We start from the raw sequence: 15,102 nt of genomic DNA, 5'->3' as shown, positions 1-15,102 counted from the left end.
CCCGTGTCTTCAAAGAAGCACACAGCCACCGGTGCGTCATTCCATTGCCTCAGTTTTAAATATTTATTTAAAATCCAGAAGGGAGAAACAGAACCCACTTGGGTTTTAACACGTTGACATGTGGACAGAGACATGAACGAGGACAGCAGAGAAATCGAAGGACAAGACAGACGCCGGGACAGAGGCCAGGTGGAGACTGGCGGCCTGGGAGACCGAGCGCTGAGATGAGGCCCGAGCTGCTACAAAAAACGCACTTCCGGGAGCAAGGGGGCAGTGGGCGGGGCAGGGAGACAGGAAGTGGGGGTAGGGGAGGGTGGGCCAGAGTGAGGTATTAAATAAGGAAAATCAAATCCAATTCCCAAAGAGACACAACTTTAGAAAGAAAAAAAAAAAAAGAGAGAGAGACACAAATAGACTTTCACATAAAATTTCCCCTTCTATAAAAATAATTCCATAGTTAAAATGACCTCAAAAATCCAACCTGGATGCTGACTGGTTCACTGATACAGGACAATTCAGATTACCCTGGTGAGCCCTGCCATGCTGAACTCTGAGATTCCCACAACAAGCCTTTCTCCTGCGCCCACATTTACACTTGGAGTTAGCAACACTGGGTTTCTACAGAATCGAATGACAGTGAAAAAGCAAGAGTGATGACTGTTATCTTGGAAGGATAAGCTCCAGAATGGAAGACCTTAGGAGATGGTCTGTGCTTTCATGAGATGGGTCCGTATTTACATTCCACCTCCAAGGCCAGTCCTGACCCAGCGCCATTCTCCTCACTGGTTTCTTCAAGGTCGAAGCTCAAGGTCAGGACTCCCCAGTCTAGATCACGCCATCCAAGATAAGCTAACTTCCCTCCAAGACCAAGAAAGGCCAAAATAAGATCCTTCATGCTCAGGCCTCCCCCTGCCTTCAGAGGACAAGCATTTTAAAGTCCATAAGTTAAAAGGTAAATCTTTCCTACTTCTGTTTCTGGTTGTTTTTTGTTTTTTTGCTTTGCTTTTTTTTTTTTTTTTTTTTACTTTTACCTTCTTTCCCCACCTCCTTAACAGATTACCTGATGAGCACAAGGGTGACATTAGGGAAATTTTAAAAATTCCCTGAACTTTGTCATTTGGAGGAGAGAGAAAAACGTGGATGATACCTCACATCTAAATGTTTCTTCAAAGCCTGTGGCAGAATGGTAGCACCTTCAGAATCTTAAATAGAGTTGCTTTGTTTTTTCCTTAAAAAGATCACATACACTACAAGACAATTGTGAGCACCAGCGATTTCACAGTGGGAGGTAGCAGACATGGGCACCCCCGGCCCCGAGGATCTCACCTCTCCCTCTCTGGACCCATCGCTTCCCACCCCCTGGCTGCTCTCTCCCCTTCTCACCTCCTTCTCAGATGAAAAAAAAAAAATTGTAACGCACCTTCTTTGTGTTTGTTTAAATAATATATATATACTTCTTCCTTTCCTTTTCTCCTTTTTTCATGTCTCCTCTCTAATATTGCACATCAAAGCTCCCCGGCAGGGACCAGCTGACAAGATGCCCCCTTCTCTCAAGCTGGCTGGAAGGTGGGGCTCTTTGGGCAGGAAGCTGGGCAGGGAAGGAGGTGGCCGCAGAGCTGGGAGACAGGCCGTGGGGCTCAGGTGGGTTGCAGGCCCAGCTTGCTCTGGCCGGCTCTTTGGTTGGTGTCTGGGGCTGAGTTGGGATCAGCTGTTCCCAAGGACACCCCGTGTGTTCTGCTACCCTTCAGCCTCTTCCGCTGGGCAGACAACAGCTGGGGTCTGCTCAAGGATCCCTGGGCAGGTGAGCTGCCTTTCCTGGGCCCACCTACCCCTAGGTACCCTCCCTTTGCCTCTTTCTCCTCTTCCCTCCTCCTCGAGGCCTAGAGGAGCCAGGAGGTCAGAGGTCAGAGGAAGCATGCAGGTCCAACTTCGAGGCGGTACTGCTTCCCTGATGAGGCGGGAGGGAGGTTGTCCACGCCGACAATGGGCAGCTGCTGGGGGTCCTGGGTCCGGAAGGTGAAGAGCGTCTGATGCCAGCGGCCATCCTGGATCTGAGGGTAGAGGGAAAGGGGTACACACATCCATCATGGTCCTCATCATGTATGACGTGCCTTTCCCCATCATCTTTCTTCTTCTTCTTAAAATATTTACTTTCTTTTTGGCTGCACTGGGTTGTTTTTTTTTTTTGCTGTGTGAGGGCTTTCTCTAGTTGCAACAAACAGGCGCTACTCTCTAGTTACGTTGCACAGGCTTCTCGTTGCCACGGCTTCTCTTGTTGCAGAGCATAGGCTCTAGGGTGCCCAGGCCTCGATAGCTGTGGTACACGGGCTTAGCTGCTCTGAGACATGTGGGACCTTCCCGGACCAGGAATCGAACCTGTGTCCCCTGCATTGGCAGGTGGATTCTTAACCACTGGACCACCAGGAAAGGTCTCCCTTTCATCATCTTTCTTCACAATTTTTAATGTCCACGTGGCATTTCACTGTCACAGTGACCTGTTTGTGTCCATTTAGAGTGCTTCCACTATTTTGATCCCTATACGTAAAGCTGTCATGAGTATCATTGTCGCTAAACGTGTGCACGTTGTGACCTTAGAACAAATTCCAGAAGTATCAACAGATTTGCTGGATCAAAGGATAGGTACATTTGTAAGGCTCTGGATATATATTGGAGATATATACGTAGCTGCTGCCCTGAAAAGCTCTACCAATTTATTTTTAACTTTTCCAAATAGCTCTGTGTGAGAGTGTTGGGTTTCCCCACATCCTCAGTAACACTGTGCATTACTGGTTTTGTTTAATATTGTGAGACTGGTTTTTTGGATGACTTTCTGTCTCCCTCTTCAATTACAACCCAGCCTGTTTTAAGCCTTGTAAAACAACCAGGTTAAGAGAAAGAAATTAACCGGAGGGCAGGGGGCAGAGAGAAGAGTAGAAATATATCCTTCTATAAGTAGCCTTGCAAATAAGTACCAATCTACCAGCCCAGACCTTCCCTTGAAAGTTTCCCAGGGAGGAAAGAGGATGAAAGCAATTTTATAAGACAGCTATAAAAAATTATTACACAAAGATGAAAATTATATGCATACTAATATATATATAATAGTGTAGTATAAAATTATACTAATATATATTATAGTGTAGTATAAATTATAGCATAGTATACGAATATAGTATAGTATATGTTATACTAATATAGTATAGTATAAAATTGTTATATATAAGAACATGTTTTTACACCTGTCTGTGCATGAGGGGCCTGTGAAGGGCCCCAAGAGTTACCTTGCAGCCATCCATGGACACTTCTGGACTGAACTGACCCCCGGCCTCAAAGATCTGCCCGTTCCAGGCCCGGAAGCGCACAGCCTGCTTAGCTGGGGTCTGCCCGGTGCCCTCCTGCCACACGGTCATGTTAAGGCAGTGGATGGTGATCTGCTGTGTCACCTCCGAGCTTAGCAGGTGCAGGAAATTCATCTGGACCCGGCTGATGGCAAACTCCACCTGTGGAGGAGACACAGCGGTCAGGCGGGGTTGGACTTGGCTGCCCACCGCTCTCCGAATTCCTCACCTTCCTCTGGAAGGTCCAGGCACAAGCCCTTTCCTGGGAAGCAATTCCCAGCCATGGTCCCAGAGGTGTTGCTCACTCGAAAGACAGAAATACTGAGGTGGGTGTGAGTTAGTCCCACAGCCGAGGAGTAAGGAAGGGAAAGAACCAGGTCTGCCTGGCTCCAGCCAGAGCCGCGAGGGTCCTGATGTACTGTCTCCGGGGCTGAGCTGGGATACAGAGGCTCACAGAGGGAGAGGATCTTGCCCAGGATCGAGAGGCTCTTAGAGGGCAAAGGAAATGACAAGTGGCTTCACCACATTTCTAAGTCCCAAGCTCCAGGTAGGGTGGGTGGGTGCTGCTGGAAGAGGCAGACTTGACATCGAACGAAAGGGCAGGATTTGGGGCTTAAATGGCTGTACTGTAAGTCCTGACAGTTGGGTTTTCTTTTTTGTGTGATGCGAGTGCCTGACTTAAGCTTTGATTGCTGAGACATCCACTTCAAAGAGGCATCCACTTCAAAGGCAGACTACTGCCTATAATACCCAGCCAGTCACAAGACTAGATAAAGAGTCAGGCCACCTCCAGTACTGAGGCCCCTTTGTTTTTGAGCTCTGGATTGATTTCAATAACCAACCACTTGGGCTACTTCTTTTTTCTCTCTCCATGCTTTAAGTTCTGGCCCTTATATTTTAAATTCACCAATGAAGACTGAGCCTACGAAACCTTAGCGCACCTCCACCCCAATAAAAGCAGCACCCAGGCCCCTGCACCATCTCTCTCTCTCTCCCCATGACCCCAGTGTGTGGCTCTAGGTGGGCTGTGTAAATTCCAGGTCCTGTAAGTAATAAACCTTTACTTTTTTCAAAGTTTCCTGATAGTTATTGCTGAAGGTCATCTTGAAATCATAATAAGAACTACGAAGGCTGGTCCGACCATGACATGGTTATTGATAGACTGAGAGGTACGTAACAATTGGAATAGTAGGCAGGACTGCACAATCTCCCTCACAATCCATGGAGAGGAGGCCCTTGACCTGCAGCTTGCTTACTAACCACCTCATTCAGGTGGGTGTTAGCATCTGGGAAAGGACTCTGTCTCACTCCTATGTGCTTTCGCACATTGCTGTGCTTGTTGTTTAGTCACCAATCCGTGTCTGACTCTTCTGCAACCCCATGGACTATATATATAGGCCACCAGGCTCCTCTGGCCATGGGATTTTCCAGGAAAGAACACTGGAATGGATTGCCATTTCCTTCTTCAGTGGCTTTTTCCGACCCAGGACTCGAACCCGCAGCTCCTGCTGCATCTTCTGCATTGCAGGCGGATTCTTTACTGCCGAGCCACTGGGGAGATCCAACCCAAAAGGTCACGCCTGCCTTTGAGAGAGTCATTGCCTAGGCAGGTTGATAAGGAGTCTAGGAGTCCCCAAGGAGAGAGGGGTCTGGAATTCTCAAGGAGGAAGAAAGGACAAACTTTTTTTCCTTCTCTACATTCCTTAGGATTATATAACAATAATGTATCCTGCCTGAGGACAGTCTCTGGATTAAGGACAGTCTCTGGATTAAACCTTCTGTTATCTTAAAATGTAAATTATGGGAGTAGACCTGGTCTTTACAAGGATGTATCCTGCCTGAGGACAGTCTTTGGATTAAACCTTCTGGCTAATTCTGTTATCTTAAAATGTAAATTATGGGAGTAGGTCTGGTGAGGTCTTTACAACCTCCAGACATTCTTTGGATTCATTGGAGAGTATATAATTTCATTGCTAACACTAGCAAGCGGGTACTCTTTCTGCCCCCTTCTGATGGCTATGTCAGAAGCTTTCTCTATCTCCTTTATACTTTAATAAAACTTTATTACACAAAAGCTCTGAGCGATCAAGCCTCGTCTCTGGCTCCGGATTGAATTCTTCTCCTCCGGGGGCCAAGAATCCCGGTGTCTTCGCGTGATTCAACAACAACCTTTCACCTTGATAATCCAACAGTCTTCCCAGAGCAATGTGATCAAGGCCATAGGCTCTTCCTAGCCACTGAGACCACTGATTATAATGGCCTTGTTGTTTAGTTGCTCGGTCATGCCTGACTCTTTGCGACCCCATGGACTGAAGCACGCCAGGCTTCCCTGTCCTTCACCATCTCCTGAAGCCTGCTCAAACTCCTGTGCCTTAAGTCAGTGATGCCATCCAACCATTTCATCCTCTGTCATCTCGTCTACTCCTGGCTTCAATCTTTCTCAGAATCAGGGTCTTTTCTAATGAAAGCTCTTCGCATCAGGTAGTCAAAGTATTAGAGCTTCAGCTTCAGCATCAGTCCTTCCAATAAATATTCAGGGTTGATTTCCTTTAGGATTGACGGGTTGGATCTCCTCACAGTCCAAGGGACTCTCAAGAGTCTTCTCCAGCACCACAAGACAAAAGCATCAGTTCTTCGACACTCAGCTTTCTTTATGGTCCAGTAAAGGCCTTAATTGACAATTAATGTGTATAAAGGTCCTCTGGGTGAGTTAGATCCCTGGGTTGGGAAGATCCTCTGGAGAAGGAAATGGCAACCCACCCCTATATTCTTGCCTGGGAAATCCCATGGACAGAGGGACCTGGCGGGCTACAGTCCATGGGGTGGAAAAAGAGTCGGACACAAGCTAGCGACTAAACAACAGCAACAGGTCCTCCACGCCTCAGGGGCAGAGTTAAGGACAGCGGATTGGATCACAAGGCTATGTCACAGCCCGAGGAAAGGTTCTGGGATAAAGGCATAAGAGAATACTCCTGTACTTGGGGAGGATAGGAGAACTCCACCTACGACCATAGAGTTGGTGGTTGTGCCAGAAAAGTGAAATAGCCTTGCAACTGGAAACCAATGGATCACCAAACAGAAGACATAACAGAGATCTACGGTCTCCATGGTCCAAGCTTCACTCATCGCTGTCATTCTTCATCCCTGACCCAATGGGGTATTATGGCTCCTATCCCTGGTGTGATGTTACTAAAAGAATTAATGGACAAATATAAATGTCCTAAACATCTGATGTCAGCATCTCCTAAGAACCCTGAGGGGGTTTCTTGATAAATGCAAGACCCCATGGAAGCATCCTGGGGGCATACCAACATGCCTAGTCTCTGATATCACAGTCCAGGGGCCTGAGGGCTTTTCCCAAAGACCCTGCACACACATGTGAGTGGACTCAGACCTCAATCCTGAAGAGGTCTCTTGGAACACCCTGGGAAGGAAAGTGGCCAGCTGTGAAGGCGGTTCACAGTGCTGCCATCCAAACTTTTCCTGTAACCCAATTTGGATTAAGATAATAGGAGAAAATCAAGAAGTAGAAACTGAGATGAAAAACTATACCTTAAATGAAATTCAAATTTTTCTTAAATATTTTATGCAGTAGGATGGAAAGAAAGGAGCTAATTGGCTACTTGGCTATATTGTTGTTATTCAAGGCTGCCAAAATGTATCAACTGACCAATATCTCTAAAGACCCTAAAATCCGTAATTTTTCTTAAAGATCCATCTGGGCTATATGCTCACTTCCTCCAAGATCTTCAGCTCCCTGTGCTTTCCCCTGAACAAGGCAGAACTAAGAAACACACCCTATAATGCACCCCTTAAGGGAAAAGCTGAAAAGGGTTATCTAGCCATCTTGGATAAGAAAGAGGGAGCTGGGAAGGCAAAGGACCTTAGATCACTGATACTCCACCAGGGCCTCCGCTCTCCTGGACTTTCATTCTTGGCATGGTTGCATCCTTCCCTCATAGTGATCACTGCTAAGGCTCGCAGTGAATGGAAAACATTAAGATGAGGCCCATTTCCTGCTGCACAAAATTGGCCTGATCTAGTGGGTTTACCATTTCCACAGCTGTGGTTATCCAGATGACCCCCTCTTCATTTTCAACTCCAAAGAGGCCCCATTTGACCCAGGGAATTATTTTAATAGAGCACTACCCTAATTACAGGGCAGTACTACAACATTTTATTGGAACTGCCAAAACCGTACAAAAGGGACTAAAACTCCTAGGAGAAAATTTACATTCTTTCTCTGTCCCTTGAAGATTAAATCTTTGAAATGGAAACACCCCAGGAGGTAACTAAAGCTCTGCCTACAATTGTCTGAGGCTGAAAAAAAAGAAATAAAACAACAGAGAAAGGGACCTTTCAAAATGCAAACTGCTATAAAAGCTCTCTTACTCAAAATCTAGTCCACAGCCTCCTTAAGATTACTTGTCAGGAACAAATACAGGTCTTAAGTCATCTCCACAAATATTGGTAGAAAGCATTAGGTGCTGGATGAATATGTGACTTTTTTTCTCTCTATCTCTGAATGGTATAGCCAAAGTTAATGTGTAAAAGAGCTCTGTTTAATTGGCTTAAAAATAAGCACTTATGAATTAGTTACTCCAAACATTCAGAAATAAAGAAACTAATCCAAATGTTTTTCAAGTTCAAGTGATCTGGGATAATCTTTGGTAAATAAAAGCTAGCCTACATTTGTTTTAGTTAAAATAGGTATGTCTTCAGAGTTAACAGCATTAAATATACTGCAGATAGACAACTTTTCCAGTGTTTACTAGCCAAATAAATCCATGTTATTTTTATTACAAAAAAAATTAGCTTGGGATGATGGCTGACTTTGTCTACTGTCTAATGAAGATTTTATAGATAGTTTAATCATATTGTCAGAAGAGAGAAAAAGAATTTTTTTATGTAGGCAAGTTGGCTAAAATTGGATTGTTAGTACAAGAGGCTTTTAAAAAAATAATATCAATAATGTTCTTATGTAATTCTCTTTCATTTGCTAAAAGGATATATTTTATTGGAGTATTGATCTGCTCCTGTTAAAAGTATGAAAAGTTATTCTTTACTTTTTAAGTAATCTGGCTAGAAAGCAAAGATTTTGTGTTTTATCAGAATAATCGCCTGAGCTTCATGTTGTCTTAATTGGATCTTTAATTACCTAGAAAACAGTCTTCTCAATACCAAAACAGCTAACTTTTGCTCACAACTATGGAACTTTCTGTATTTGCTTTTAAAATCCTTTGTCACTTCAGCTAAGTAGATAATTAAGCATTTTTAAAAATAATTATCTGTGGTTCTTTGTAATCAAGTGTTGAAAATCTTTGATATTTTTGACAAACTTCTGCAAGTCAAATTCTAAATGAAGTTTTTTTGATCTGGAAGTAACTTTGGGGTTTTCCAGAGGATCCTTGGAACATCTCAAAATATCCTTCTCTTTCCTAATAAAAAGAGAAACACTAAACTAATTAGGCTTATTTAATATGTTAAATCACATGGGAAATATTGTCAAGTAGGCTCGGAGAAGGGCAATGGCACCCCACTCCAGTACTCTTGCCTGGAGAATCCCATGGATGGAGGAGCCTGGTAGGCTGCAGTCCATGGGGTCGCTGAGGGTCGGACACGACTGAGCGACTTCACTTTCACTTTTCACTTTCATGCATTGGAGAAGGAAATGGCAACCCACTCCAGTGTTCTTGCCTGGAGAATCCCAGGGACGGGGGAGCCTGGTGGGCTGCCGTCTATGGGGTCGCACAGAGTCGGACATGACTGAAGTGGCTCAGCAGCAGCAGCAGGAAATAATGCTACATCTTCTTTATGGATATCCTCAAATGGATATATTTTGTTAATACAATATTCAAGAAATCATATGAAATTCCTAAAATTCTGATATGTAATGTTATCCAACATAACTCCTGTTATCTTAAAATGTTGTGTGTCACAGAAATAACAAAATTTTCCTTGTCAACTTCATCATAATGAACTCTCATCAGATCTTTAACTGTGGGCATAAAAAATATCATTTCTTTTGTTATTTATAATTATTGCTTTACTCTGATGCCTTTGCGAAAGTGCTCCATCTTCAGATTCATGGACAGGAGTCTGACAAGTACAGATTTTTGATAACTTTTAAATAATACCACTGAATGGACAGGGAGGCCTGGCGTGCTGTGATTCATGGGGTCTCAAAGAGTTGGACACGACTGAGCAACTGAACTGAACTGAACTGAACTGAATGGGCAAGGATTTATGAGGGTTGGACTGTGAAGAAAGCTGAGCACTGAAGAACTGATGCTTTTGAAATGTGGTGCTGGAGAAGACTCTTGAGAGTCCCTTGGACTGCAAGGAGATCCAACCAGTCCATTCTGAAGGAGATCAGCCCTGGGATTTCTTTGGAAGGAATGATGCTAAAGCTGAAACTCCAGTACTTTGGCCACCTCATGCGAAGAGTTGACTCATTGGAAAAGACTCTGATGCTGGGAGGGATTGGGGGCAGGAGGAGAAGGGGACGACAGAGGATGAGATGGCTGGATGGCATCACTGACTCGATGGACGTGAGTCTGAGTGAACTCCAGGAGTTGGTGATGGACAGGGAGGCCTGGCGTGCTGCGATTCATGGGGTTGCAAAGAGTCGGACACGACTGAGCGACTGAATTGAACTGAACTGAAGGAAAAACTGGATTTATGAAACTGCTAACAAAAGATCAAGATTGGTGATCAACTGCATAGGACTGAATGAACTGATGAGGGTGATTATAATTTTTTATGACTTTTGTTTGGCAGTTATTAATCTTTGTTTCCATGTTTAAGACTAAAGCTAGCAATGACTTACAACAATTTGGGGAAGTACACCTTTGTGAACAAAGATGAAATGATTGCTGTTTCTCCCTACCCGATCCTTCTAGAATTCGCTCTATGAGTATTCTTATTTTCACGGCAGTATAGTTATTTGCATAAGCTCAGTAAGACTCTGTTCTTGTAACAGAACATGATTGGAAATACCGGTTATCAACAAGGCTTTGACTAGATTGTCGTATTTGAGATATATATCTATATCTATATCTATATCTATATCTATATCTATATCTATATCTATATCTTGGAGAAGGCAATGGCAAGCCACTCCAGTATTCTTGCCTGGAAAATCCCATGGATGGAGGAGCCTGGTAGGCTGCAGTCCATGGGGTTGCTACGAGTCAGACGCGACTGAGCGACTTCACTTTCACTTTTCATTTTCATGCAATGGAGAAGGAAATGGCAACCCACTCCAGTGTTCTTGCCTGGAGAATCCCAGGGATGGCAGAGCCTGGTGGACTGCTGTCTATGGGGTCACACAGAGTCGGACACGACTGAAGTGACTTAGCAGCAGCAACAGCATATATATATATACAGACTCTGATATGACCAGATCACTTAAGGAACTAAGGTTGACTTCATGGAGCCAATAAAGGCCCTTGGAAAAATTGGTCTGTTACCTTGACTATAGGGTTCCCAGCAGTCTTTATCAGGTGAGTAAGGAAGACTACTTCCTGGCAGTTACAGGAATCAGAAGATATTTTGGGCACTTTGAGAAGAGAGGAATTTACCCAAATTTACAGGTATTCTAGGCAAAGTCTGATGGTTAGATCTTGGTTTCTTGCCCTGAAGAAGCTTCTAAAATTCAATCTGAGACTCCTTATGAAAGGTTTCAGCAAAGCAGCAAAGAGCTCATGCTGTCAATCACTTTTCTAGCTGCACTTGTGTGAATAACCACATTTGTTGAAACTAGACTTAATTTGCAAACAAATTAGTCTTTCTATGGCTCTCTTTAATAGAAATGGGGATGACTGCACAGAGAAAAATTGTTTCAATAGAAACTATGACACACGGTTGTGGACATTGGATTCTAGTTCTGTTAATCATCTGAGACTTTGCTTTCTACCTGTAAATTGGACAGGATGCTGAATTCTTCTTGGCTCCTCCAATATCTAGCTACAACTCTCCAAACTAATGTTTCCAGTTTTTCTCCCACACTTCTGATTTCATTTTCTATTGAAAATGAAGATTGCACTCTTCCCAAAGCCATGCAAGCTACACTGGGCTAACATGATATAAACTGCAGAGAGATCATCACAACTGTGCAGGTATGGACAATCTTCATGCCCGTTGCCATGTGGGCCACTCAGAAAGATCACCAGGCACATTCAAACTGCAACCCAAGGAAAACTATCAGACTGCCTCTGTCTGCCCTCACTCCACCTGAAGATGTTTGGAGCCCAACATCTAGAAATCTGCTTGACTAGCACCTTTAGAACTCAAAAAGTGGGACTATAATCTTCTCCAATCACTGACTTTTTTTTGTTTTGGCCACATCATGCCTCTTGTGGGATCTTAGTTTCTCAACCAGGGATTGAACCCAGGACCATGGCAATGAAAACGCCAAGTCCTAACCACTGGACTGCCAGGGAGTTCTTGACTTTTTTTGTTTCCATACAGATGCCTCTTATTAAATACCCGATTACCTGTACTGTACCTTACTTGGGTATCACTGCCTCCTGAGATAAGATACTACTCTTTTACTGAATTGACCTATTCTCGGGACCGAGAGATTGGTTAGATGAGATATGAAACAATCTCCCTACTCAGGATAGATTCAGACTGACCTCCTTACACACCATGTCCAAGATGTATAAATGCTTCACAATATTACAGAAATCTTGGAACAGATTCTGGGGCCCCTCAGATCACTGACTTAGTTTCATTACGGGATCCTTCGAGTTTGGGACAATGGCTCCCGACTGAATTTCAGACTATTGCCTCTATAATAATTACAGATTTTCTACTGTGATCCTGTTCAGATGTGTATTTTCTGGGTTTCAAGGTGCCTTACCCCTGACTTTTAACATATCAGCTACCCAGGAGGTTAAATATCCTCACCATTGACTCTGATGTCTCACATCACAGGGCATCACAGGGCAGATGGTAGTATTAGCCCTGACCGTTGTGTTGTCTCCTTTTTTGTGTGATGCAAGTGCCTGAGTTAGGCTCTGATCGCTGAGGCACACACTTCAAAGAAGGTTATCTCCAATAAACACATTGCCAGCCCCACAGACTAACCCTGGAAGGGCTGGGCCACCTCCCAACACTGCGGCTCCTTTGTATTAGAGCTCTGGTTGATTTCAACAACTGTTGGGATCACTTATTTTTTCTTTTCTGCTTTAAATTCCCACCCTTAGGTTTTAAATTCACCAGCACAGACTGAACCTATGAAATCCTAGCCTCCTCCTCCTCCAATACAAGGAGATGCACTGTCCCTTTCTCTCTCTACCAGAGACCTCACTGTGCCGTCCCAGGTATGCTGTAATTTCCAGGTCCCGTAAGTAATAACCTTTCTACATTTCTTTTTTTTTTCCTGTTTCTGGGTGGTTATTGCTGGAGGGCATTTTGCAACCTTAAGAAAAATCAGGGAGGCTGGTCCAGCCACAACACTGGTTATCATTAGGCTGAGGCCAGCCCAGGACAGTGGTTCATTGTTCCTGATGGGGATGGCGACTCAGATGGGCAGTCGCATTGCCAATCCAGGTGCCAGCCTCACCCGTCTGCCAGGTGGGTTTGCCACGAAGCTGGTGACCCTCCGTGTCAGAGGGGAAAGGGCCTGTTGGACTGTGAGCTCTGCTTGTGGAGGCTGCCATATTTCCTGTTGAGCCCAGCACCTGGCTCAGTGCCTGGCCCATGGTGGGGACCCAGCCAGGACTTGTTACCCAGCTGGCTGGGCTATGGATGTTCAGACTCTGGGTCTGCCATGGTCAGGACAAGGTACTTTCCGGAGCTTCCCCTGGGGGGCGCTGGAGTCCCACCTCTCCTGCAGCCAGAGAAACCCTTTTCTCTGCAGCTTGAATTGTCTCATAGGGAGGACTTGCTGCAACTACAGACCCACCCTCCAGCGAGGGGTTCCCTAGCCGGGGGCGTGGTTATGTTCCACCCGCTGCTGTACACTGTGGTTTGTTGGAGTTGCCCTGGGCCACCTAAAATTCTCAGCCCAGAGACCATCGCAGGTACGTGGGCACCAAACATGAGCTACATATTTGCATACACAACCCCAGAACACAGGCCCCAGGGGATCATCTCGCTGACTTGTTTTGTGCTTACGGTCATAGTTGTCCAAGCCAAGGGGCTGGCTAACTGCTGGCTAACCCAGCTTGGCTAACTGCTGTGTCTTAGACTTTAGGCAGAAAGTTCTATTTGAAGACAGAACCATCAGCATCACCCAACACAAAAGGATTTGGAAACCAAATGCAGAGATGAGGAACTGGGGTTCAGAAAGAGGAGATGATTTTCCCGAGGCTATGTAGCAAGATAGTTAAGGCTCAGTCACAAGGCTGGATGGACTGTGGTCCAGGGCAGGGGCAAGGGGTGTAGAGAGAGCAAGCCAGTGAGCGCTGGGGAGCAGATGGATACCTTGGAGGCCGTGATGGGCTTGAGACACGTCTGTCCACCATGTGTGAAGTTGCAGGAGACTTCGATGGTGTCGGACGAGCAGCCAAGGTTAGGATCCACCCAGTAGGTACCTATAGGCAACATGGGATGGGGGGCGGTGTATGTATGTGGGGAGGAACCCCAGGCTTGGTTCTACAGGTGAATCTGACACCTGGTCACCCGCTGAGTCCCAGCTGGACATGAAGTCAGGGAGGTGGAGCAGAAAAGGGATTCTGTGAGCCATAGTGATGGAAGGAAACTCTCTGCAGAGCTCAGAGCTGGCAGAGTCTCCAGAGAGGCCACATGGGAAGTATCCCCCTGTCGCCACTGGTAAGTATCATTTTCCAGAAAGGACTACAGGTTGAGAGAAGCTGAGCCACTTGCCCGAGGGATTTAGGGATTGTTTAATTGAAATGTTTTACTGCCAAGGCTCTGATCCTCCCAGAACTTGGTGGGAGTCAGGGCTTCTATCCCATCAACCAGGAAGCTCTGCTGGCACCTGGCTTCCCCTTTTGGGTTCCCAAGGAGCCAAAGGCCCCACAGCTGATAGAGTAGGACAGCCTTCTCACGCAGCAGAGAGAAGGGTGGCTCACCCAGCTCACAGAGCAGGTCAGAGGCAGGACAGACATTTGAACTCAGGTCTGTCCGCCTCTAAAACTGTCGTCCTTCCAAGGTACCACACAGCTCACAGAGAGAGAGGAGAGTTGGATGAGGTGCAGAGGACAGAAATTGGGAATCCTGGCTCTCCAGGGGAGCTACGATGGGGGCCTTCCTGGCCCTGGGGCCTTTTTCTGCCAAAGCTCTTGGCCCATTGCAGTGAAATGGTCATCCCCAGCTTGTGGATCTGTGGGTTCAACTCTGGAAGGGTGGGACCCGTCCATATCCCCATGCCGCAGGAGGCTCAATGCCTGGCACACTGAGGGGCTCTGTGACTGTTTGTTGAGTGAATATATGACTGCCTCCCCAAGGACAGATGCTCGGCCCAGTTGACCGGAGAACCTAATGGCTAATTGCTCTGTCTTAGAGCGGTTAACCATCTCTTTAGCTCCTCCTGGAATCCCCTGCCCCACCCTGCCCCACCCCTGGGGCCGGGAAGCCCTCGCTTGAGACAGACCCCACCGGCCCTCGTACCATCCACCATCTTCTGCTCACAGTCCATGAGGTCCCGGCAGACCCGGGCGGGGTTCTCTTTGGTGCCCAGGGGCGTCTTAATGCTCTGGATGAGGTTGCTGAGGTAGTGTAAGGTTTTAAAGATCTCCCCTCCCTGGTCCAGCACCAGCCGGTCCGGATGGCTGTAACCCTGTTGTGAGAA

General features: G+C 45.8%; 1 protein-coding gene across 8 annotated transcripts in view; it reads right to left on the bottom strand.

Moving 5' to 3' along the window:
* Positions 1-48: 48 nt before the first annotated feature.
* Positions 49-15,102, bottom strand: part of COL27A1 (collagen type XXVII alpha 1 chain) — a 153,102-nt gene continuing 138,048 nt past the window's right edge. For 5 of the 8 annotated variants that reach the window (XM_027550601.1, XM_027550600.1, XM_027550603.1 and 2 more), the window contains 4 exons: positions 14,922-15,090; positions 13,773-13,882; positions 3,282-3,500; positions 50-2,051 (listed from right to left, as the gene is read on the bottom strand). In XM_027550601.1, the coding sequence (XP_027406402.1) occupies positions 1,905-2,051; positions 3,282-3,500; positions 13,773-13,882; positions 14,922-15,090 (645 nt within the window). In that variant the 3' untranslated portion in view covers positions 50-1,904. Of the gene's footprint in view, positions 2,052-3,281; positions 3,501-13,772; positions 13,883-14,921; positions 15,091-15,102 lie in introns of those variants that run through there. The other 3 variants (XM_027550602.1, XR_003512404.1, XM_027550606.1) reach the window with 3 other exon arrangements.

The sequence above is a fragment of the Bos indicus x Bos taurus genome, chromosome 8 (genome assembly GCF_003369695.1).
Source record: "Bos indicus x Bos taurus breed Angus x Brahman F1 hybrid chromosome 8, Bos_hybrid_MaternalHap_v2.0, whole genome shotgun sequence".
NCBI lineage: Eukaryota > Metazoa > Chordata > Mammalia > Artiodactyla > Bovidae > Bos > Bos indicus x Bos taurus.
This window is presented reverse-complemented; position numbering and strand designations above follow the sequence as displayed.